Genomic DNA, 26036 nt, shown 5'->3' on the forward strand with positions numbered 1-26036 from the left:
GAGCTAGTGAGCCCTACCGCTGTGTGAACACAGCTGTCTATATCCGTGCAGATAAAGGGCTAATTTTGGTTTGGGCTTTTTAATTCTTTTCACTTGTCTGACACTCAACCATCTTTACTTCCTCTGTGACTTCAGGCAGCAAGTCTGTAGGACACGTTTCAAATATAAAGGTATGATCTTATTGTAATGTTAAGATTTACGTTGTTGTAGGTGGTCCTTGATTTGAATAAAGAGTTTACAGAATACATAGATTACCCTGCCATACTTGCGATGGGTTCTTGGCTCTTTCTTTTGATCATTGGGCAGGGAGCAGTATTCTTAGTAGTACACGTCAGTGGTCTCACACAGGGGAAAGAAAAAAGCGTGTTTACTGACTTTGAGGTAAAGAACATGTGATCACCCACAGTTGCACCAGCGGTTGTGTTTTGCTGCTGTTTGCATAAAAGAACAGCGCAAGTCACAGATGCAGGCTGAAGCATGGGGTAGGAGATGGGTATTTGTGTAAGGAGCGGTAGGTGGGCGCTAGGGCAAACCTCTTGCTGCGGTGTGAAAAGTAGGAGTTGTAAGAGCAGAAAGAGCTGTTAATAAACAGACTCAGGAGAAAAGTAGCTGTGTCTTCATAACACACTGCGTGAGTTACTCTCTGCATCAGAAACGCTGTGACTTAGCAGGGCAGAGCTAATGGGCCCAGACTCATTGAGCACTGGCTCAGCTCATGGAAATAGGTGTGGCACTGTGCTGTGCTGCATGGCCGTCCCATAAGCAGATGGAATGTTCCTGAAAATGAGATGTGTTAGGGTCAAACTGAAGAGTTTTTAAAAAAAAAAAAAATGGGAGGCGATAAATTGCTGATATTTTTTTCCTATTTGCTGTAACTGAAATTACGCATTTTTCCCTCATTTAGATTTAGGAATATTGGCCAAGCAGAGGAAATGTGACATATCCTCCCTACTCATGCCATACACAAAGGAGTCATAAGAGCATACTGACAAATTAATTACATACTTAAGCTCACTTTTTTGCATCGATTCTTGAAGAGTCCTCATTCCAGCTGCTGAGCAATTGTCAGCAGCACTGTCACACTTACTTATTTTTTTTCTCCTTTTATCTTGACAGAGAGTGATGTGCACTGTTTCGTTTTGCTTGATTTTATTTTTTCGTTGTTTTTTTTCTTATTCTGGCCCTTGAGCTTTGTGGGAGGCATGAACTGTTCTGGGAAGTCAAAAGAGAGATGAAGAATCAGAAATACAATTAGCAGATGGGTGAAAGTAGATGTAACCTAACAAAGGCCACCCATGTACCTTCTGTGATCTTTTGACTCCCCAGAATGCATTATACTAGGCTTAGGTTGCCATGAACACACATACTTGCTCCTGCTTAGTTGTGTGCATATGTGTGTGTATATACGTATATAAAGTGAAACCTTATTGAATATGTCTGAACTCATGAGTTTTTTCCTCCCTCAGAAGCTGTAAAATTATGGTTGAATCTTTTTTTTGTCTGCGTAGCAGTGTCTTCATCAGAGCTGTGCATGTGGTTCCCAGCTTTTAACTGCTTGAAAACTTCTCTTTCTCATTTTTATAATTCCACAACACTAACTGCTTAGGTGAAAGGAGTTTGCAAGCCTGGACCTTTCCTAGAGAAGCTGAACTTTGATCTTTGCATGAAGAAAAGTGTTTGCAAGCAGGGACATGTAAGAGAAGGTGCTTCATTTCTCTGTAAGGTTCTGCAAAAGCACTGCTGAGAGTTGTTGGTAGAACTTGTGAAAGCTTCAGACAGGTGCAGTTCCAGCTGGAAGCAGGGAGGAGGGTAAGAGAGGACAGACACATTGCACCTTTGCTGTGCCTTCTTATCTTGCCCACTGAACTGATCTACAGGATATTTAGATGGGTTTAAGATCGTTCCTTTCAACAAACACAGATGGTGTGCTAAACTAGGTTGCAGATCCCAAGCAATTTCAGCAGCAAACTCTAATTAAACTGTTCTAGCAATTAGTGCAGGAAAATCTTGAAGTAAACCCTGGTGAGCCAGGGCAGGATTTGCTGCCTTGTTCAGGTGACACCAACCCAAACAGAACTGTAGCTACTCCAAAGAGAGAGGACAGTGTTTCTAGGCAGGCAGCAAATAGTTTGTGCCATCTGTGCAGTATGACTGCAGGGAAGAGAAACCTTTCCGAGTGAGCCAATAAAAGTTAGTTGAGGTGCATTTTCAGTTGATTTAAGTCTCAGGGTAAGCTGAGAATACAGGGAGACGCTTTCTGTAAGCAGCGTGGTGTTAAGGTGGTAGAGCTTTACAGAAGCTGCTTAAGTAAGTAGAGTTCCTGCAATTAATTTTTGTCTTTTCAAATAACCTCATTTTAGCTTACAGGAGCACTTGCAGGCACACTGGCAGGTAGGAGTAACGAAAGAGGTCTTCTATCTGTTTTCTGAGCGTGAGACAAAATACTGAATGAGGAGATTTCCAAAGATACACAGGGCGGCTGGTTACTAGCCCCTGAGGGAAATCAAGGTAGTTATTTGCCATTTCTGAAGTTGCAGGCATGTCTTCCCCTTCCCTTCTCCTCCCACCCTCCCATGCCAAGTTATTCAGAAAAAAATGGATAGCAGGGCGTTTGTATATCCACATTTTAGATGAAGATTTGACATTTTTTAACTTCAATTTTTAAGCGGTATAGTCTGAATTGAGCCTTGGTTGCTGATAGGCATCTCAGATTGAGAGGAAGAAAAAACCCAAAGGTTTCTTTTAAGTAAGGCAGGAGGAGGAGCAGGGGTGAAACAGCATGGAGAAGACGTGGATCCTAACCTGAACAGGGTAGAACAGGAGGAGCAACTGAGGACAACTTTAAGTGCAGTTAGATAAACAACAAATGTTTGTTGTTTACCTGATTGCCTGAACAAAGCAACAAGAGTTGACTGCTTCTAGCAGTGTGTCCTGCCTTAGGGGAAATGTTTAGAGGGAAGAGAGCTGAAGGGAGCTAAAGTGGGACTAGTAAGTGGTCCATCACTAAACACTTGCCACTGAAGTCAGTCTAGTAAAAGTAAAAAATTTTCTCAGTGGTTCAAATTGTATTTTGTTCAACAGTAGTCTAACAGCAGTGTTTAGTTAGTAAGCAGACAGCTGCTACAAAATACCTAAGTGTCTGTCTGAGCTGCTGAGAAAAGAAGAAAAAACTGCAGAGTGAAAAGTCCCCCAAAAGGGTAGTACTGGAGAGAGAGAAAAGGCCCAGTGATGGTTCTCTTTGCTTCAATGCTGAAGTGTTAATTCTTGTAGCTATTTTCACTACCCTTCAGCAGAGAAGGTAAGAGATCTAAGCTATGCGCAGCTTCACAGGGTGGCTAGGAAAGCTGGCACAAGCTATACACCTTTAGCCTTCCTCTTGCCGTTGTGATAGTGACAGAGAGCGGAGATGTCCAAGGGCAACCTCAGTCCTGGAGAAGGTCGGTGGCAGAAGCATTGTTGAATTGAGACGTGGCAGGATTTCCAGTGCCAGCATTTACAAGCCATATACCTTTTCCTTAGAAGGAGGAGGAAAAAAAAAGGGGGGAGGGGAACGACACGAGAGGGGAATTTTATGGTGGTCCGTTAATTTTATGGTGAGACATCTGGGACCTGGGCCAGCAACACATATTCTGCTAATTCTGGCATCCCTCAAGTGACAGGGTTAGTTGAAGTGGAGTATGTGCAGGAACAGAGACACTGGATTATAAACCATCACAGGGAGGCTGTGTTGTCGTCCTGATGCGACTGACTCATGTTGTTACCCATTTTAGGACCTGCTGCTGCGGCCTCTCTGGTGTCATTTTCTGCTGGGCTGACACAGAAGCCTTTCTCCAGTGATGTCGGCGTGGTTCACTTTAACAAAGTGCTTGTGAATGATGGGGACTATTATAACCCCAATACAGGTAACAGTGAAAGAAGGACTCACAGGGACACCAGATGAGCAGTAGCATGGGTTTGCCAGTGTTTGATGCTATCTCAGGCCTTGCTAGTGCATTGAACAAACAAAATAAGTTCACCTAAACCAGACACACCTGGGTAAAAGCTTCCTGTGGATGTGGCCAGGCATGCACTTTGCCACTGCTGGTTTTCCACAACTGCCCAGTAATACTGAGGCCCACCTCACCACTGTCTGCTGTGCCAGCAAGGTGATTGTGCTCCTCAGCCCACCTCGCGTCAGCTGAGCCTGGGCAGCGGAGGTGAGGTTCCTTGCTAACCCACTTCACTGCAGCTCAGCCAGCTGGGTCACCTGGGGGAGAGGAGGGAGATGGGTGATACATGCTGCCTCCCCAATAGCAGTAACTGCAGGCTGCTCCCTTCTTGAGCAGAGTGTTGTGTCACTTGAGGGTGTTAGGCATGCTGCTGGGGACTTTCACAGCATGTGGGTGTCTCTTGCCCCTTCGCCTAGCTCTGAGTCATGGCAGCTGCTTAGACCAGGAGATTTCTGAATGTCGACAAGACCTGCTTATGTCCTGAAGGACGGGTAAGCTGTAACACAAAAGCAAGCAACCCTTTGCCTTCATGACTGATGTCAGTTGGTCAGCTACCCAGGCTGACCTTGTCACAGTTACCTATACGTAGCAATGGGTGTCGGTTTATGTTTGTCATAGTGCTTAGAGCGATCAGATCTCTCAGTTTTTAATAACTCCGAAAAGCTCAGTCTGTCTCTTTTCTGCAGGCATTTTCACATCACCCTATGAAGGGCGCTATCTGATCACTGCTGTGCTGGCCCCAGAGAGGGACGAGTATGTAGAAGCAGTGCTGTCCGTCTCCAACGCAAGTGTGGCTCAGCTCCATACAGCTGGGTACAGAAGGGAACTGCTGGAGTATCACAAACCCTACTCGGGGAAACGGACCTGTGGTGGTCCTGGGACTTTCCACCTTGTTCTTCACCTCAAAGCAGGAGATGAAGTAAATGTCGTTGTAACAGGAGGCAAACTGGCGTACACAGACTCTGACGAAATGTACTCCACGTTTAGTGGGGTTCTCCTTTATCCTTCCATTTCTCATGTTTAGATTTACCTTGAACAGGAGAGAAGGGTAAGATATTCAGAAGAAATTAAATGTAATAAAATTCAAAGCTTTAATATATTCTGTTTATATATTTGATTTCAGTGATGGGTTTATATCTCTCTATACTGAGACCTTTTCCTTGTCCCATTTCCAGAGGTAGCTACAAAAGACGTGTTTCTGTAGCTAAATTAACTCCTTCCCAAGCCCTTGTTTACTTGTACAAGCAAACAACTGTTCAAGCAACAAATATGATTTTATGAGATACTTCTCCACTGTGCTCCTACTATTACCTATTAAATTGTCTTTGCAGTTTTCTCCCTAGTTTTTAAAATTGTCCCTAGCATATCAGAGTTTACATCACTGCTGAAGTTTACAGTTGTGGTCAGCTATTTTCATGTTTTCAGTAAAGCGGGGCCAAGAAAGTGAAATTGTATTGACACGGTTGATGACTTATTATTCCTTATGTTATTTAGTATGCTGGGTCCAGTGAATTCGCATAAACAATTTGCTCAATGCAATTGCTAACCGTGATGGTTCAAAGCAAAATGATACTCATCTGCATCGGTTACCTTTTTTCCTTTAAGGGCCAAACACAGTGCTAGAGACAAGAGGAATGACTTATTCCAATCAAGTGGAAGCAGCCAGGCAGAGAGGAACTTACTTTGCCTCAGCTTGCCACCAGGCAGATGTGAGTGTAAGGTGCAGTTGCTGCTACTGAAGGATTTAGAACAGTTACTTTCAATTGATACGGTAAAAAAGAGGATCAGTTAAGTATGATGCTCTTGAGATTATAGCTTGAAATGAATAAAACAGTTAAGAAAAATGTCAATTGTCTATGCTTAGCTAGAAAAATGGTAATTTTGAAATGTTTAAAAAAATTCTATAAAGTTTGCTTCTGGCACTCTTACAGTATTTGCATTAAAAAGGAAGTTTTCCTTGTTGCATTGTAGAATACAAATCGGAGGAAAAATTGTTGATAGAGGAGAATAGTCTTATTAGCCAATACTGTCAAATGCACAAACCAGCCATCTTCACTGTCTTTGTTGTAGCAGCCTCCTGCATTGGTGCCTTTGAGTGAGGTTTGTTTTAACACTCATTGTCCGTTTATATGGGGAAAGCAACTTTTTTACCTTAAACAGATTAACACATTTGGGGCAACGGTATTTTCTCGTACTAGCCACTTTGCAGTGGAGGTAACAAAAATGGTGTTTTGGCTCTGAGCATTTTGATCTTTTTCATGGCTGGAAAAAAATATATCTAGCCACACTTTACTGAGAGCAGGACTGTTCATTTGTCACCTATGTATTCTCATGTAAACTGATCCTTTTAATAGCCTATTTGTGCTGTATAGAGCTGTATTTATTGTAGTGGTTTGTGTAGTATGTTTTTCTTCTTGCAAATGTAGAACAGCTGTTTATGGCCTCAGAACAAAGAATTCCTTTAGGTGAAGGAAGAACTCCCCATGCTGTAAGCAGCACAGTATGGTTAGGTGAAGCCCTTCCCATCTGAGGAGGTCAGATGAAGACTTACGCCTTTGTTACTTAGTTTTGGAATAGATAGTCCTCAATAACTCTTGTTTCCAGGCAATGAAACAGGGCCTTCCCACAACAAACTGTCAGGTGGAAAAAGCTTTCCCTCTGCAGAGGAACTCTGAGTCAGTCCCTGTGCGGCTGGGATTGCACGGGGGGAGCTGTGAGCACGGGAAAGAAATTGTGAGCAGCGTTGTAAAGCACCTGGGTTTAAGAAGAGCTCTTGGCACCTGATTTTGAGAAATGACAGTGTTACTGCTAAGCAGATAGGACTGGATGTATTTTGTAGCAGTGAAGGCTGTTCCTGTAAAAGCAGCTGTTAGTAGCCAAAGATGTACAGTGAACTTGCATTTCACAGCTTGATAAAGGGAGCCACCGTCTCATCTCCTGCACATTTGTCTTGATCTGTGCCAGCCTGTGAGGCATTAGCATGCCGTTAGGAACCACATACTTGTTTACTTGTTCAAGGGGGGGGGGGGGGTAGTTTTCTTTTGTTCTAAAGCAACAGCCCCTTTCTGTCCCATACTTTTCTAGGTCTCAAAGGGACAGACAGGAAGGATTGTTTTCTGTGTTTTCAAAAGCCAATTACATCAACCACTTTTTTTTTTTTTAAACATAATTTCTTGTTACGTACAAAAGCCAGAGTCACTTTTCCTTCTAGATTATTTTCTCTCTCAAGAAAGTTGTGTTCTCTAAGAAGTTGGCTCCAGACTATGTGTGACTCAAGTGTTGTCAGATTATTGTTGCCTGTTCTAAAAATGACTCATGGAAACAAACAAAATGAGCTGAGCGCTTAGGGAGACCTAGCTGGCAAACACAACCTCCCATCTCCCGCAGCTGAGACATTTTTAAGTATCAGCAGAGCAAGTTTAGTGCTATAGTTACAAAAGTTGTATCATCTAATTCTTGCCTAACCGCTCTGGTAGATGTCCAAATCCAACCCACAAATTTTCACGAGCCCAGTTCCGCTGATGGGACAGGGCCATCTCTTACCAGGTTTCTGCCTGTGCCCGGGATCTGCTGCTGCTGAGATTCTTTGAGCCCTCCTGAGGCAGCGTAACTGGTACTTGTACATGGGTATAAAGCATTCACTAACCTGTCACAGCAGGGCCCAGTCTCAATGGCGTATTTTGAGGACACCTTTTAGAGCTTTTAGGGATAGTTTCCCATCCACCATTTCTAGCAGCACAGTGGCTAAAGCTATTGACCTTTTACAAAGAACCTCTGTCTTAGATTCCTGCCTTTGTTGAGGGAGACTTGGCCCTTAATTTCCACTTCCTTGGTAATTGCTGTAATCAGGGTAGGTGGCTTAGTTCCTCCTAATGAGATTATTTTCCTGGAGCCTACAAGGTGGAATAATCACCCAGCTGGGAAGACCACAGCGCTGTAGCTCCTGAATAGCAGAGGGGGGAACCTGAGTTCCAGTCTCTGCTCCAGCTTGGATAAAACATTCATTAAAGCAGTAGCTGAAGCACAGATGCGTTCATAGGCCTGCCGAGGGTTTGCTCCATACAGGACAGCCCAGCTTCTGGAAGGAAGGAGCAAGAGCCCTACTCCAGAATATCCTGAACCCACTGTTGGAGCATTTATATCTTCGATCTTAACATCTCTTCACATCTTCATCTTAAACAGAACAAGGAAATGCCTGTACTGAAAGGAACATTTCACACTGTGGGTTCATGATTTGACCACCCCATCCAAGATCATCCACTGGTTTAAATAGGAAGCATCTGTTAACCAAGAAAGCCTTAAAAAAACCACCCTGTAAATGGGAGCCGAGGCTGGTATGCTGCCTGTTTCAAAAATCACAGTACTACCTTTTAGAGCTGCTTTGTAGGTAGCTTTGCAATGCAGTGTATAAGGACTGCGAGATTCTTTAGCAAAACAGCATCTGTTGTGCCAGGTTCTCCCATTTGACCTCAAAACAGGAAGAAAACCAAACCATACCAGGTGAAGTACAGACGTGTCTGACAGCCCCTTAGCTAGGCATGAGGCATGATTTCTCAGGGACTGTCCAAATATCAAAACCAGCAGAGTCCCCAAGGCAGCATTGCTTGCGGGACAGGTGAGTTCCCACAGCTAGGTCATCTGAAGACAAGCCAGCGTGCTGACAGCCAGAGAGGCTCTGCTCTGGGCAAACCTGTGAGGCGTATCCTAGAGCAGTATGGAAAAAGGCAAAAAAGGGACGTGTAAATCAATTGTATCCCCAGGAGAGCTTGGAGCAAAGCTGGAATATCCATCACAAAACATGTCAAAAAACCCAAACCAAACAAGCTACCTCATTATTTTAATTTGCTACTACGACTTCAGACACCGTGGAGACATTTCTATGCTGACCACTCAATGCAATGAGGATTTTCTGTGTCCTTTCAATGTATGCCAGGTTACTTGCAGTTTTTGTGCAGTTTCACTGAGAGACTCTAGTCAGCTTAGTGAGACCAACCAGCCAGTCAAGAAAATTTACAGTCGAAGGAAATAGAGTAAGCTGCAAATGGAAAGCGTAGGGAGGCAACTTGAAACAAAATGCCCACCACCTCCCAATACAGCTTTAAAATGCACTGGGAACGCAAGGTAAAGGGCTCCTCAACTGCAACCAGGAGATTCAAATCAGGATTAAATTGTTTCCTGAGAATACATCATGCATTTGGAAGTGAGTTTGATCTGCTGAGTCCTTATGTTATGGCCCAGTAGTGGATATGGACCTATTTCACCAGAACTACAAATGCACTTACAGTCTCAGCTTGGAGATGGGAAGAATATGCGCTCCACTGAGACTTGATCAGCAGGTACGCTTTGGCTGCTAGTTGCTCCCAGGTAATAGCATAAAGTTCAGATTGTCAAGTTACCAGGAACACCTGGGGGCTATGTCCTGTCATCACAAGACGGACTTGCACTCGAGCCAGCACCAACAACGTACCCTGCAGACTGCAGAAGGAACAGCTCTGCCAGCCCTTTGTGTATGGGAGACTTCAAAGAACGTCTTGTAACATGCTACTACAGAAGCAGGTTTTGACCTTCATCCATTTTGTTATCTTGATTGTGAACAAGGGAATATTACTGTAATTTTTCAGCAAAAAGAACAGCGCGTTTGAGAGTATGCTTTAGGTGTGCATGTGCATACATATATTCATGTACATATATATATAGGGAGAGTAATATCGAGGAATATGAAGAAAATTGTGTGGTGGAAAACAACTGCGAATATGTCCAAATAAAGCCTACCTGTTGTGTGATGTCTTGATGCTCTCTCGCTTTCCACTGAACACAGCTCTGTAAACCTAAGTTTTTGCTCTCTCCTCCACCACTTTGGAAACTGCAGCTTCTGACTTCACAGTCAAGTCTGCATGTATATTTTCAGTGTTTATTCAGCGTCAAGCAGTGTTGCATAGGCTTTGTATGGTACACAGAAGTTCTGCCAACACCGCTCTTACCCGTCTTTGTTGCTTATTGAGTGCTCCGAGTCCTGGCTTATCAAAAGTTAAAGCTTGTTAAGGACATTGTCCAAATGCCTCTTAAACACTGACAGGCTTGGGGCATCGACCACCTCGGTAAAGAAATGCTCCCTAATGTCCAGTCTGAACATTCCCTGGTGCAGCTTTGAACCACTCCCACGCATCCTGTCACTGGATCCCAGGGAGAAGAGCTCAGCACCTCCCTCTCCACTTCCCCTCCTCAGGAAGCTGTAGAGAGCCATGAGGTCACCCCTCAGCCTCCTCTTCTCCAAGCTAGACAAGCCCAAAGTCCTCAGCCGCTCCTCACAGGACATGCCTTCCAGCCCTTGCACCAGCTCTGTTGCCCTCCTCTGGACACATTCAGGGACCTTCACATCCTTCTGAAGTTGTGGGGCCCAGAACCGCACGCCGTACTCGAGGCGAGGCTGTACCAGTGCTGAACACAGCAGGATGATCACCTCTTGTGACCGGCTGGTTGTGCTGTTTGATGCCCCCCAGGACGCAGTTTGTCCCCTGGGCTGCCCGGGCACCCTGTGACTCACAGCAGCCTGGTGCCGACCAGCACCCCCAGAGCCCTTTCTGCGGGGCTGCTCTCCAGCCACTCCTCCCCCAGTTTATACTGGTGCCCCGTGTTACTCCATCCTGGGTGCAGAACCCAGCATTTGGATTTGTTGCTAGACTTCATCCCATTAATCATTGCCCAATGCTCCAATCTATCCAGATCCCTCTGCAAGGCCTCTTGCCCCTCAAGAGAGTCAGCAGCAGCTCCCGGTTTGGTATTGTCAGCAAACTTGCTAATGGTGCATTCAGCTCCTGCATCCAGATCGCTGATAAAGATACTGAACAGAACTGGCCCTAGAACTGAGCCCTGAGGAGCACCACTGGTGACCGGTTGCCAGTTGCCAGTCAGCTGTAGCCCCAGTCATGACAACCCTTTGGGTTCTGCCCTTCAGCCAGTTCCAGGCTGAACAGTTCAGGTTATGCTGCTTATTCTCACCAGAACATGTACACATGAAGTATCATCAGAAGTAGGGAACACAAGATCATAGAGTATAGCAAGGTAGGAAGGAGAAGGAAAAAGGTGAAGGCAGGGAAAGACTGGAACAAATGAAACTACTAGGAAGAAAACATGAGGTGCACCAGCTTTCAGTGCTGGGGTAAGCAAGTCTGGCAGCCACCCAGTCCTTAAAGCAGAATTCAGATGAATTCAGACTGGAGTATTTAGTCAAAACCACATCTATCTGGCATACTTCCTTAAAAGCAAAGGCTTTTGTAGCAACTCCTGAGGAGGTGGCTTAGCACTGGTTGTAGTTCTCCCAATACACAGTTAATTGTGCCCTGTTCAAAGACCTACACACGAAACCCGTTAACACAAGTCGTCGCTCCTGATGGCTCAATATCTGTTCTCCCACCGAGCCGCAGCTTGGCTGGGAAGCCTTCCCAACGCACACCAGCCTGGGGCCTCAGCCCAAGCTGGCAACCACTCCTGCCACGGAGAAAAACACGGCACGTGGGGTTACAGCACTGGGGTCTTTCTGCTGTTCCTTGCTACAGTCCCCTACACGGTTAAAGGGGTCCTGGGAATTGCCAGTACGGGACAGGAATGTCTATGTGGATTTGATAAATTTGTCTAAGACAAGGGGAGAGGATGAAAAGCAAGGTGTACCGCCATGCTTAGAAAACACTATGCATGGAAGTGGCCACCCCTGCCAGACAGAAGACCCTGATAAGCCCTGGCCGTGTCCAACAGTGAAACCTCTGGAAGCTCTGAACTGCCCCCCTCCCTCCCATGCAGCATGCGACACCTGCCCGGGAAACCCTTCAAGCGGCCAGCGGACTCACAGCTCATCTCACCCCCGCTCTGAGAGCTCGGCTGGCAACTGCAACAAGTGGGAGCACACACGTGCCTCCCAGCCAGAACGGTGCACACGTTGCTTCCTGGGGGCCGCCAGGTACAAACTGCATGACGTAACTCTGGAAACGATGCCCTGCACACACACAGGGAAGTACCCATTCTTGGAAACGGTGACTCTGTTCTTTACACATCTAAGACACTTGCTCCAACAGAAAAATCCATCCACAAAGAACAAGATTACCCCCGTAGAAGTCCATCAGGGCAAGACGGACACAGGAGAAACAACACCAGCTCAGAAGTGTTTTTGCAACAGATCTGAACATTTGGCACACACAGGACACACCACCCTTCCATTGCTTGCACTGGCACAGCCACTCGCTGCACACAACAAGCAAGTACTGAAACCTAGGTGTGAAAGATGGGCAGTGAAAAGAGCGTGGTGTGAGGAGTGAAGTGCCCAAGGTGTGAAGAGAAGGGTGCAGCGCTTGAGCAGAATCACAGGGGAAACCCAACAGCAATGCGGGAGACAGAACTCTAGCAGAAAGCTCTGTGCCTGGGCACAAGGAGAGTGAATGGGTGCTGGGGGCGGCAACACAAGTGACACACTGCATAAGGATCAAAAGGCACAACACAGTTTACACCTCCATGCAGATGTGTCATACTTCTATGCGTGACAAACAGTTGCATTTTCTAAGGTAGGCTGCTAGATAGTTGCATTTACCAACAGCAGCAAGAGACCAGGAAGAATAAGTTTCTACTGAAAGCTTGAGGTCCCTTTCACGATAATGGCCTCAAGCAGTTTAACTACTGTCACGGAAGACAAGACTCTTTGCCTTGAAAGGAAAAAGTTAACTTTGATGGAAATCAGTTAAAACTCCAAATTACAGCAGATGAACAAAAGCTGAAGCTAGGCAGCCACGAGATTTTCTTCAAGGCAGCTTGTGTATCCCCAAGTCACGCATCTGTTACCTGGTACTCTATAATATTAATGCATGTTTGCTTTTCATTATAGTTATAAACCAATATTGGTACTGGAACAAAAGGTAAGTTAGATAGCAGCAACTATTTATCAGTTATACAAATACTCTGACAAAAGTAAACTGAGTGCTACAGAAAGAAAATGTATCACAGTCCTTAGAAGAGCAACTGGAATTCTGTGTAAAATATGAATACAATTCAAATACTCCCACATTTGCTAGACTAGCAATACAAGAATTCCCAAGTACAAAGTGAAGAAAAATTCTAGTTTAAGTTTGTTTATTGTGATAACATCGTTCTGAACATCAATAAACATTGCACGGAAGTGTGGGTTACTGTACCCAAGATAGTCCAGTCTTAACAAAACCCACTGTTATCGGTATGACCACAGATTTGACAATTTTAAACACACTACCTTATAAGTGATTGGGTTGCTTAACAATCAAGTATTCCACATCTTCAATGCAAAAATGCAACAAATGTTTGAAGAGAGTTTTCCCACCCTCAAAATAAACCAACATTTTAACTTTCATCTGGAATTAACACTGTAAACAAAATCCAAAACGATCCCACTCTATTCAGATTTTAACTTTGGAAACTAAAACTTCTTCAGGCAAAAGTGACACTTTAAAGGCATCTCAAATTCACTATGTATTTTTGATATTTCATTATGAATTTGCATTACAGTCATTTAAACGTTCTCTCATATGACAGCATTTTCCAGAAGACTTGTATGAAATATTAACATGAAATCTCATCTCTCTTGTCTTTACCATAAGTGGATTCAAAGTTTGCTTCAGAAGTTCCATAACAGAGTTGACACAAGTGTTAAAACTTTTCCAGTTGAAAAAAAAAAAAAAAAAGTTTTAGGAGGAGTATACTGATGACAGGAAGCTAAGGATACATGAGCCAAGACGCACATGCAACTGTATACTGTTAGGGATAAGAGCCCAACCTTTTGAAGTACAAACATGCTTGGTACTGTAAAAATAAAAATCCAGAAATGTGTACCACTTGGATTACTGATCTTTAAATAATTACAGAAAATGGCTAATATCCAAGTCACTAACAAGTTTTGAATTGCAATGTTCTTTACTTCCAGACAGGTGTCATTGATTCAGCCTTTGACATGGTTCCAATAAGTATCTGCATCTTCAACAACACAGTCTTAACAGGGGTGTGCATGTGCCTACAGACATACACACTTTGAAGTTCCTCTTTCACAGAAAGAATGATTTAGCTTGCGCTAATTGGAAAGAAGTATAGCACAACTTGTTCTCAAACATTAGTTTCAGGCCACTTCTCTCTACTAAGGTCACAAAAGACAGGCTAATGCATAATTCTTATTTACCTCACTTCATATTAATATTGCAGCACAAGCCTACAATTTGATAGTAATGAGATGTCGTTTCTAGAGTCAGTAAAGTGCCCAGCAGCCCAAATTACATAGGTATGCAATGACAGGTACAGTGCCCCCAAATTCTGTCCCTAAACAGGGTTCACAAACAATCTGAAAAGCTTCAAACAAGCCAGATTTAGAAGAACAAAAGAAAAACCCCACCCTACTCATATCAGAGACCTGAAGAACACTTTTACATTTTATCAAAAACCAAGTATCAAACCTGTAGCTGTTACAGGGAAAAAAAGATTTTTTTTTTAACTAAGCAACTTGTTGGACATTCCTATAATGCAAAATAACATGTTAGCAGAATGAGGAGCTCTCTACAACCACACAACCCCCATATTCATACCAGCTTAAGTTATATGCATTTGGAGATACACCTGATACTATTTTTTCCACATTGCTCGTTTACTCACGTCCCCACCTTAATAACCACAGCTTATCTTTATGACAATCTGAAAAGATTAATGGAACCGAAAAGAAAAAAAATTAATCAAGTTAAAAAAATCATCATCATCATCAAGCAAGAAAGATACAGCCAAACCTTGGAAACAATCTGTCCTACTTGGAAACCCATCCCAGCTTCATGAAGTGCTTTTATTTTTAGAAAACCTGTGTAATACCAGGGCCACCAAGAATAAGTTGAGCATGGTAAATAAAATTTTGACATCCACAAAGGACTGTTTTAGGAAAGGCAGCTTTACTCCCTTTATGTAAAATAAAATCTTGAGATAGAATATTTTGTCTTGTAATTAAAATACTTTATTATGCTGGATTCTTATTTATTTACTTTAAAGTATTTAAGTGACTTAAATCCCATTGATATTCAAAGCACTTGGTGATCATGAAAATTTCAGTTTCTAATGAAGTCTATGGAATAAAAGATAAGAAAAAAAATGGAATGATCTTTGTAAGCATCTGACAGTAAAAATACAAAAAAAAAACCCCAACCAAAAAAACCCAACAAAAAAAAAGTAGTAAGAGCAAACTATCCTATGAGTTGAATCCTGTGAAATCCACTTAAACACAAAGTAGACTGGTGACAGGACCAAGAATTTGCTGAAACAGTCACGGAAAGCATTGTTCTCATTGTACAAGAATAAGGATGCCTTTCAGTTCACTGACATGCATGGCACACCGTGACAGAGCGGTAATTTTTCTTTCCTGCTCTCATACGCCTGCTTTGAAAGAGGGGCTCCATGTTGATTTTGCTTGCCTCCACTCTTTAATGTTTTATAAACACAGGAATACACTAGAGTTTGATAAAAAAAGTTATTTCATTCATATAGTGATCTAAAAATGACACACACCCCCAGCGCTTCACCAACTGTCCAGCGTCAGCTGGTGTTGTATCAGAACTGTGGGTTAAGACTACTCAGCCTGATAAATGAAAGATCATATTCACGGGGTGGTGGTGGTGGTGAAATCCTCTAAATGTACTCTTTTGCAGGTAGTGGGAGAGAGCTCCCTTCCCACGTTCGGCCCAAGTAAGCTGAAGCAGAGGGGCCTGCCCAAGCTGCTTCTGCCAAGCGCAGCCCCTGGTGCAGGCAGCCATACAAATGCCTTCTAAAGATCACTGACACTGCCCCCTGCACGCTTCCCTGCTCCCACTGGGAGTGCTGCATGGGAACTGGGAACAGAGCTTACCCTGGAGCCTGGTGGAAGCTGCCCCTGGAAGGATCTTTAATGTGCGGCCCCATGAACTTGCTTAAGGTGTCGCAGAGAAGACTGTGCCCAGAAAGCCCAGGACTGATGTTTAAATGACTGTAGTCCTTAAGCCCTCTGGACTGGTGAAACGCTACATTCTCACCATAGATTTGTCCAAAGGAGGTTAAACCACTAACTCAACTCACAAAGCAGAACCACCTTTGCCTTCAAGTATTTCTGGAGAGAAATACTAGCTGCTTTTCCAGCTGATGAACACCAGACTTGGAATGCAATTTGTTCACAGGCTCTGATCTGAACCTGAGGAATGAACAGCATAATGTTTATGAATAACCCAAAACTTAATAAAAGGAAGAAAAAAAAAAAAAAAAAAAAGGTTTTCTTCTGCTCTGCAGCATTTAACCATTCTCATAGCTGAAATCTCATTATTGAGCTGCATTTCCTTCCAGCTAATGAAAACCTGCAATACAGAATTCTGGAAAGACCTGCAGTATACAATTAAAAAATTAAATACATAGTTTTTCAGTATTACAATTCCCTGAATATAATCTGTACATACTTTTTACTGGCCTACACAGCACACATATACATATGCATCATTTCTGTGTTGAAAAAGGAAATAAAAATACCAGCTCCCCAACTCTTACAGAAATGTTCAAGATTTTTCTTGATGGAAATATAACATGACATAGCGCAGCCTGGAAACAACAAAAGCCATACAAGTGTCTGAAGACAACTTTCATTTTAACAAGCTGATGAAGTTTGAAACATTGCATGTAAAAAAAGTAATAAGCAGAGTTAGTTTGAGTGTGAACTGTACAAGCAGTCTTGTACATGTGACAAAAGGCATATTTACATTTAAAGAGGAATTTTATGTCTTCAGTCTGTCAGGCTAGTAATGTCTACACATTTTCTGTATTTTAACTGAGAAAGAGCACACTGGTCTTATGTTCTGGTTCCTTTTAAAAATGGCCCAATTGCCCATGTGAACATTAGACCACGTTTTTTATTAACTGGTCTGACATTCTATTTGGCAGTTTCCATACACTTTTTGGCTTCATTTTAGAAAATATACTATTAACACTAATACCAAAAAAAACCCCAAACCAAACCAAAAAACCCCAATGCATTCCTGCCTACCCTCCCCCTCCAAAACAAAAAGAACACCCACTATGTTTACAATATGGTCTGTATTGATGAAAATGCAAAGTCATAGTTTACCTCAGCATTTAGCTGCCCTGAAGCACTTGGGTACCATGACCATCAATGACAGGCCAATCTCAAGTGCCTTAGAACAGGTATATAAAAACCAGCAATAAACAAACAAAAAACCCCAACACAATTCCCCCCCCCCCCCCAAAAAAAAATAAAATATTAAGACAGCAGCTTTGCATTTTCTTTGTTTTAAACCAACGGAGTTAAAGTGATTTCTTTAGTAAGACTTAACGGTACCAGTATAGAAATTAGCATATTCATTAAGAAAGTTCTTCACATTTAAGCTGAAGTTGAGTAGCTGAATATGAAATTCCATCTCTAGGTGAGAAGTATTTTTCAGGCCAGGTCATCCATGTTAAGGTCAGGAAGAGGCTCTCTCCAATAGCAAAAAGAGCTGAATTCTGGGCATGGAAATGCAGAACTCTGTTCTTTATTAAGCAATGGGAACACATGTTCCACAAGCTCACTTAGTCTGAAATACCTATATTAAAAAAAAAACACACAACAAAAAAACAGACCATTATTTAACGGTCTAGTCACTGTTCAGCAGTAGCCAAAAAGGAACTTTAGAAGTCTAGACCAGAAAGCTATAGTCAAATAAGGCATGACTACTGCAGAAGCAATTTTCAACTTTGCCAGTTTACTTTTCTTTTTGTAAAGTTTCGGTCAAGTACCCAAAGCTGTAAGTGTCTGGCAAACAGGATTTTCATGTGTCGCAATAGAAGCCTGAACCATCACAGTTACAAACTCAAAGATTTTGTAATCTCATGCCTAAATACTTTCTTTAGCTGAAATAACAAAAATGATCTTACGAAGATTTGTTTCCCTTAGTCCGTTCTTGGATCAGTTCACCCTTTGGATTCACAGTAAATATTCTGCAGTCTGGAACTCCCACTTGCATGTAGGCATATACATCCTGCAAAAAGCATGAACAAAAGCAAATGCTTCAACATTTCCTTATTGAATGTGATAAAACAAACAATTTTTCTAAGGAATGAGAAAACCTGATCCAAAAAGGCTACAGTAAAACTGCCCCTACAAAAAAATAAAGCTTCCTAAACAACCGCCAAAAAAACAAACAAGCAAAAAAAAATCCCAGCACACACATAGCATAACAAAACATTCCCCCCACCCCAAACTCTTAATTGTGGTCCCAGGCTTGGGAACAGAAAACACACACAAAATCTACACCACACAATACCATTCCTTGTGACAATATTCTTCTTACAATACCCCCTCTCTCTCTAGCCCAATTACAATAGCACTGAGCTGCAGAGAAAATACAAGAACTATACAACAGGGAAAAGGATTAGAGACTGAGAAGCACTGAATGAATATCCTTAGGTTATAAAGCTGTCAAAAATGCTGAAAAAAAGAGTATGGAAAGGTGGCACACATTCAATAAAATCCTGAAAATACTAACACATCTTTGTAACCTTTCTCATATAAGCAGTTAAAGCAGCTTTTAAGGTATCTGCATGTGGGTTTTCCCTGACCAGCTCCATAAAAGCACCAGTGTTCCATTTCCTTATTCAAATTTAAGTAGACAAAAAGAAAAGCCTATTTCTTTTGCTTCCCAAGTACTTCATGCATTTTAACCCTTCAATTAGAAAGGGGCAGACTTACATTGGGCCTGTTTCCAAAAGCAGCATAGAAAGGCTGTTTACTGGGAGCAAACAAATTCTTGATATCATTCAAACATTCGATTTTGAACTTTTCAGGCTTCTTTTCTATTACTTCCCTAAAATAAAATTTCAACAGTCAAATTCTAAATCATGATTTGATAGAGGGTATCCTCCTTCCCCCATTTATCTGGTATTTATCTTTGCATTGCTTCCTCTTGCTACTGTTAGTAGTTATATAGACATTGGTCAGTAGTTTTCCCAAGAATGACACAAGAGACAACAGAACAGTAAAACATCTGCTTTTTCCAACATCCATAGTAAAAAAAACAGGTGAATAATCCGTGCATAAGCTAAGTAAATGGGATGAAAATTCCACTTGTGAATGCAGTTTGTGAACTGTTTTTATTGCAGATGGCCATCTGAATCAGAAGACCTAATCAAGTACACATAAGCTTGTTACAACTCCTGTCTCTGACAAAAGTGTCAAAAGCCTATTTAGTGACCTTAATGGAAGTTACTGTCATTGCCAGTCAAGAATCAGTTGTTTTTACTAAAAACAAGCAAAACCAAAAAGGATTTTCCACTATTAGCTCTTCCCATCAAGGACAGGTAGACTAGGGCTGATTCAAAAGACCGAGCTGAACTGTACCTACAGTCCATATTGCTTTTTAAGTAGTCATATATGGAGCACCCCAACACTGCAAGACCATTTAGTATGACAGTCTACATTCCCCAGCTTTCTTCCTTTTCCCTCCATCTTCCATAGTAGCACTGCACTACAATCCTTCCTGATATACTTGAAAAGATAAAATTGTACTGATATAAACAGAACCTAGTAGTAATCAGTCATGGACTTGAGGAATGAGGAAAAGGGAAAATGAACTGCTCTGCGAATGACATTTTGCATTTTGTAGCCACTTCTAACATGCCCACAGAAACAGAAGTATGCTACAAGTGAAATTCAGACAAAACAAATAGCTTAGAAGGTCACTAGAATCACTAGAGGGACATCAAGTCTCAGTAGCAAATCTAGAGCAGAGTGGAATGTTTGATTACAGCTATAACGATCAGCATGCCAATTCTTTTTTAGCCTGCTGCTTTCTCTGAGATGGGGAGGAAGTGGATGTATGAAATCCCACATGCTTACCTATGAAAGGCAGAAAACAAACTGCTGGGGGACAACATCAGAGGACCCCTGGGAAGAATTGTTCCTTTGTCATTCACCCAGTGTAGGTATCCTCTGGTCATATCTGCCATCCCAATGGCACGGGCAGAACAGTACAGAAACTTGTAGCCATTTCTAGAAAAGAATTATCATTTTAGTTCATATTTCTGCTGAAGATTCTTTGCAAACATAAGCATACGGTTATAGCAATGTCCAGAGGCATCAGTTCAGGTATTGACTTGTTGCAGTGCTCTGCACACACACAAAGAAAAGACTGTTCCACTGTTAAAAAATCTGCAAGGCATGTAATAGTTTAAATACATGACTCAAAACTGAGAAAACGTGAGTGCAAAAAGAGCAGGGATGGTGATACTCAAATTACACAATTAGATGGACTAGACTGTGTTTAAATCAGTGCCATATTGGTTTATCCAGCTTCTTTCAGCCCAGCTGTAGGATGATAGCAATTATTTAAATTATCTGCAACGCATAATATTAGATGCCAGATCTGACTTTGTTGGATTTTTTCAAGTTGTTGGCAGAACTTGCAGCACAGAGTGAAAGATAACAAGAAGCATTCACCAAACCCCTAAATTTTTCCTGCAGACTTTGTAGGTTCATCTGTTACACAGATTTGTACCCAGTTACTGCATGCAGAAAAGGCTTGAGTGTTTATGTGCATTTTCAAAGATGTGATTCAATTTGGCAAGTAATTATGAAACTACTCTTCTATTATGCCCCGAATACAAAAAAAAAAAGCTCAGGTTATCTCCATAGATGAAGTTTAGCCACTGAATGAAGGCCACAAGAATGAAGGTCAACAATAGATTCTAAGACCCCAAATGTTCTTGGGGAAAGACAGACTACCAAACTTAAAGATAAAAGTTCATTATTTTAAGTGGATAATGAAGTGTTTAACAGTTGATCATCCTGTGATCCTTCTCAGCAGCAAGCGTTATTTCTGGTATCACTATATTTTTGAAAAAAGTTTGCTAAACAAAGGCCCGAATTTGAAAAGGGAGGAAATATGAAGGTTTATTCTGCCCTAGGTTAACTGCACGTAAATATTATAAGGCTGTATGTCTCTTGGATGAACAGTACACTTATAAGGGTGTGGTTCACAACACTTTTGAACTAAGCAAACACCACTGCTGCAAGGGGGAAGTTCCGCACATGGGCTGCCTCTGCAGGTTCTTGCAGAGCACAAGATGAGCACATTCAGTTGACCAACCCAGAGACGGGAACGGGAAACTGCTGTTTTGCCAAATTACTTTTCTACTGTTCTACTGAACTGCATCCGCTTATGTTGTAAGTGCAACAAAATGACAGAAAACTTGAGCCAGGCCACCACCTTCCTTTTGTGGCAGTGGCAAGGTGTTAATCAGGCTTGTTTCAGAACATGAAATCTATCCTAAGCAACATTCACTTGAGTTTGGTAACAAACACATTAAAACACAGAATATTTATGCACTGGAAGAATGGAATTTAAGTTTGAATTACACTGTACTATGTTTGTAACAGGCTTTGGCATCAACCTGAGTTGGTGGAAATGGACATATGCATGACTGTGTGAGAGACTGTTCCTATTATGGTTCTGTTTTGTAATCACAACATTACACACATACTTCAAGAACTAAAATGCAGAATCAAGTGTTTGAGAAAGGAACTAGTAAAAATGTTGGCTTCCATTCCTGTAAAAGTATACATCTGGGGAAACAACCTAGTTTTGTTTGTGTATGGCAGAAGCAGCTTACTTTCCAACATTTAGATCAAAAAATTGTAATAAATTGCGTAATTATTAACAATGATCCAATTACCTGCTCATTCATTCCTAAATTCCAGAAAATCCTAATGGCTTCATAAGATTACATACTCACTCGTTTATGGAATGATAGAGTTTTGCAATGCCCTGATGAGTCCAGTCCTTGCCAAGCTGAGGGAGGATCTGTCCTAAAGCATCAGACCTAAAAGCAAAATCAGAGATACCTATGTACATGCGTTTTGTTAAAGAAAAACACTAATGAATATACAGTTTATAATGAGCATTCAAAGAAATACCTCTGCAGAAGGTCCTAATAATTTTAAAAGAGAATTAGTAACTACTCCAGACAGAGCAATTAGCAGGGCCATCCAGCACGAGTCAGTTTCCAAGTTAACCTATGGCTGCTACATCTGGAGAAGTCTAACTGAAAGGGCAATAGTCACATGGTAAACATTAACACCTTTGCATTATTCTTTTAAAAGACACTCTCTAGTTTGCTGTAAATGCAAGTACAAATTAAATCAAAGCAACGTATATTTTTAACGACTGTTAATGAACATTCTGTAATAGTTGTATTTATTTATTTTTTAAAGCAGGATAGGATCAATAAAGCAAGACACACAAACACACAAAAATTAAAAACGATATTTACTTGGTTATTGTTCCATCAATGTCTGATATGATGATTTTATCATTCCAGTTCCAGAGATATATTGTTCCTGCACAGCGGCAAGTCCCTTGATACTGGGTTGTAATACTAAATACAACATCATTAGGGCCATCTCTGAGCTTCAACTTTGCCTTTAGAAATAATGAAAATAATTGAAAATGTAAGTTGCCCCCACCATAAGATTTTTAGAATCATAAATGAGTGATAGAAAATGACTCATATACTCTTCCTTGACTATTTTGATTAACTCATCAAAAAGCGAACCATGGTTTAACACTGGCACAGTTCTGCTAGTAAAGTCTGTTTTATAGTCTGGGTACATGTATTTGTCCACAACTCCCATAGCTGCTTACAGCAGCAGATATTTGACTTTCTGCTACTTTAATTTTTGCTATTACAGTAGACTCACAGTAGTACCAAATGGAACTCTCAGTTTGTTACAGTATGCAATAGTATTTTCCAGAAAAAGTTAGTGCATACCTTCCACAAAATTCTTTGCTCATGAAGATTACATGTATAGACAGTAACGGAGTTAACTTCGAAGTTAGACTGCGACGAATAAACTGCATACCAATTTAAATGTGAGTTATTAAGACTGTTCAGACCCCCGGGTATCCAAATTGCAGAAGCCAACAATGCCACTTTTGGGGCAACATCTTAATATAGAGATTTGATTATAGAACTTTGTAAGAAATTATTTTTTAATCCAAACACAGATTCTTAATAAAAACAACAGAAAAAAATAATGAAAAATTGCCTGCATCTGCCCACACTACCACAGGAAATGATTTTAAATTTCTTTTTAAATTTTAAATTTCCCCACTCTTTTTCTACTGCTAGAAAATTAACCTGGAGATAATTTTTTACTTTGTGAAATGTACTTATGTCACTTCTAAAAAGCAGAAGAATTCCAAGTCTTAGAATCAGAGTGGAATTATGAAGCATCCTATGTACAAGAAATGCATGCCACTTACTATTTGGTCTGAAGACAGTCTAAGTGATTTCTTATAAGATGTAATGCTCCCATGGGCTGGATGCTCTACTGGGGCAGAATCTATTTTCAGGGATTCCTTCAACTCCTGTGATGTTTCGTCACTAGAAGAATCATCTTCTGGAGGTCTAACATAACATCAACCAGAATAAGCATAAGCTACAGAAAATCCTTCTTTAATGGTGTAAGATTCTTAGGCAAGAGTAATTTTGGCTTATGTTGAGGATTTGCTGCTAGCCTGATAGCATAGACTAACAAAATCCATGGTCTATCGAATGCCCAGATAAACTCAGCATATGCCAATAAGCAAGTAAGACTTGTAATGCATGCTAGTATTGGTGGAGCTCTAAACGTTATTATTACTAGCTGGCTCCATACACAATGGGTTTAGTAAAGACACAGTGTCAAGTGGTCGCTAATACTGTGTTGATGAATTAGGTAAACTGCAGATGAAAAGGGACACTGAATGAGTAACAGTGGGTTTTGGTTTTTTTAACAAGCTGCCACAGTTACTAAATAATTTAAGATGTGGGTGGTAAGTTAGTGGAGTATCTCACCTTTTAACTTTATTTGGACTTATTTTTCTGCTAATCAGAGATTTCAAGGTTAAAAGCAGCATTTAATCTCTCTAAAGTACTCCATCAATAAATATATGTTTTTAAACCTTTAAGACACCAATAACATTTACAAGTATCTTCACAAAATCATGGGAGAATATGAGTAATAAATTACCTGGATTGGGACAGTTTTGTGCTAGTTGTTAACCATAATTTTGGCCAACTTGTGCACTGTAATTAATATTATTTTATTGTTTCAATTACTTAACATTACAAAAAATTGTACATGGTTTAAGTCATGCATACAAAATTAGGCTTTTACAAAAAACAAGATAAAACAAAAAAAGAATGACAAACATTATCTCAGGAACAATACCACTATATTTACAGAGCACTGGCCCATTACTAAAGGTTACCATATATATGTTTGTTGTTCTGTCAGTTATGTGATTATTTAAGAAGTAAACACAGTAGGATTTAAGAAATAATTGTAGTGTATTTGTAGTTCCTACAGTGTTTGCTGCCACATTATTTTGCTGAACTGTTTGCTAAACACATCTGGTTCCGCAGAGGAAAGTTCTTCCCACAGTAAAATTCCTACTGAATTCTTCATTAAAAAAATAAAACCAACCAAAAATACCCCAGACACTATTCAGTCCACAAAACAGTCTTCAGACAGGAACACACCTACTATTAACTTGCTCTTTTATGGTTGCTGGAAGTTCATTTGCTCTTTGTGTCTCAGTTTTCCCCTCTTTTGCCTCTGGTATCTAAAGCAATGTAATAATAAAAAACATATTGACATTTTAAGCATTTTAAACTGATCCAAGTGAATTCATAGTTTGCACTTAAGCAAATAGCTATCGATGTAGTATATAAACTATAGTAAGTCTCAGAATTGCTTATTCTTATTCTGTGAACTATTTAACAAAAGGATGCTTATGAAGAGATCATCCATTAAAGCTTTTTATTATTTCAGGAAACAAAATTCTGCATGCCAGAAGTTGAGAACTGCTAGTTTAACATGACAAACTTATCATTAAAAAGGAGCTGGCAACCTCTAAGTTTATAAAATTCATTTTTTTGGCGGGAAGTAATAAATTTAAAGTTTCTTAAGCCTTGAGTATGTGCCTAATTTAGTCTAAAATGGGGTGCCCTCAGCACAACATCTATTATGCAGCACAGCACCTCATTTATTTGTGTATACATTCCTAAAACATACTGCAGTGACTGAAGAGAACCCCTGAAAACTGCTTATGGCTTACAAGGAAGAATTTTAAGAACACTGTGCAACAGTTGAACACAATAAATTTTGTTGAAGCAACTAGTAACAGCAAATAAAGATGTGGTATTTAAGACTAAATATACAGAAGCAGCCACAACTACTACAATGCTGAGTAACTCAGTTGGCAATCAGTGACACAGCTATATGAGCCACATTCTGAGGCACTTCTGACAGACTGCAATTCGTTCATCTTTCAACAGCTACAGAAAGGTGAACAACAACAACAAATATGAAAATAGGTCTCAGTTACCTGTTTAGTCATGCTTTCTCTCTTGCGCCAGAACCACCACCTTCCAGACTTCTTTGGCATCTTTTCTTTGACCCAAGACTCAACAGTAGCCTGAAAAGTTAGGCATGTTTGTAATTTGTACGGAAAAACAAAATAATCATGTGTTACTACATACAAAATCTTCAAAAAAACATATCCATGTATCTATTTACCTTAGGCAAACTCTTCTGAAACACCTGCAAGCTCAGAATCATTGGAGCAGCCAACGCCCAGTTATAATACCTGTTTTAAGACATGTTATTGATAAGATATTACAAAATCCAACTAGAGGTAGATAAGTATCAGCGTGCAAACTGCCCTTTTCTTGAAGAAAATATTTATTTGCTGCCAAAAACTAATATTAAAAGTTTTCTGCAAGCAGAGTTATTTTAATATATACAATTCATTATCAGTGGTAACTACTGAAAGAAAGTCTCACTTCAGTTAAAGCTAAATTTAATGCAAATCTTCAGTTCAAAATCATTCTCTTTGAGACCGAGAAACAGATCTATCAAAAACACAAATTCCAGTAGAAGCTGAGAAATACAGTCACTTTAAAGGGTAGATTTTAAAAGAGATCTTCTATGACCTAATTACACAATATAGA

General features: G+C 40.8%; 2 protein-coding genes across 9 annotated transcripts in view; one reads left to right on the plus strand and one right to left on the minus strand.

Annotated features, from left to right (window-relative positions):
• Positions 1–15185, plus strand: part of EMILIN2 (elastin microfibril interfacer 2) — a 45705-nt gene extending 30520 nt beyond the window's left edge. For 2 of the 3 annotated variants that reach the window (XM_080381368.1, XM_080381370.1), the window contains 2 exons: positions 3771–3902; positions 4676–15185. In XM_080381368.1, coding sequence (XP_080237494.1) covers positions 3771–3902; positions 4676–5013 — 470 coding nt within the window. In that variant the 3' untranslated portion in view covers positions 5014–15185. The remainder of the gene's footprint in view (positions 1–3770; positions 3903–4675) is intronic. The other variant, XM_080381369.1, reaches the window with a different exon arrangement.
• Positions 13087–26036, minus strand: part of LPIN2 (lipin 2) — a 47192-nt gene continuing 34242 nt past the window's right edge. For 5 of the 6 annotated variants that reach the window (XM_080381382.1, XM_080381381.1, XM_080381380.1 and 2 more), the window contains 10 exons: positions 25603–25672; positions 25412–25501; positions 24564–24646; positions 23303–23447; positions 22311–22459; positions 21774–21860; positions 19879–20031; positions 18733–18847; positions 17919–18022; positions 13087–17587 (listed from right to left, as the gene is read on the minus strand). In XM_080381382.1, coding sequence (XP_080237508.1) covers positions 17443–17587; positions 17919–18022; positions 18733–18847; positions 19879–20031; positions 21774–21860; positions 22311–22459; positions 23303–23447; positions 24564–24646; positions 25412–25501; positions 25603–25672 — 1141 coding nt within the window. In that variant the 3' untranslated portion in view covers positions 13087–17442. The remainder of the gene's footprint in view (positions 17588–17918; positions 18023–18732; positions 18848–19878; positions 20032–21773; positions 21861–22310; positions 22460–23302; positions 23448–24563; positions 24647–25411; positions 25502–25602; positions 25673–26036) is intronic. The other variant, XM_080381383.1, reaches the window with a different exon arrangement.

Source organism: Falco punctatus (genome assembly GCF_963210335.1).
Source record: "Falco punctatus genome assembly, chromosome: 3".
NCBI classification, from domain to species: domain Eukaryota; kingdom Metazoa; phylum Chordata; class Aves; order Falconiformes; family Falconidae; genus Falco; species Falco punctatus.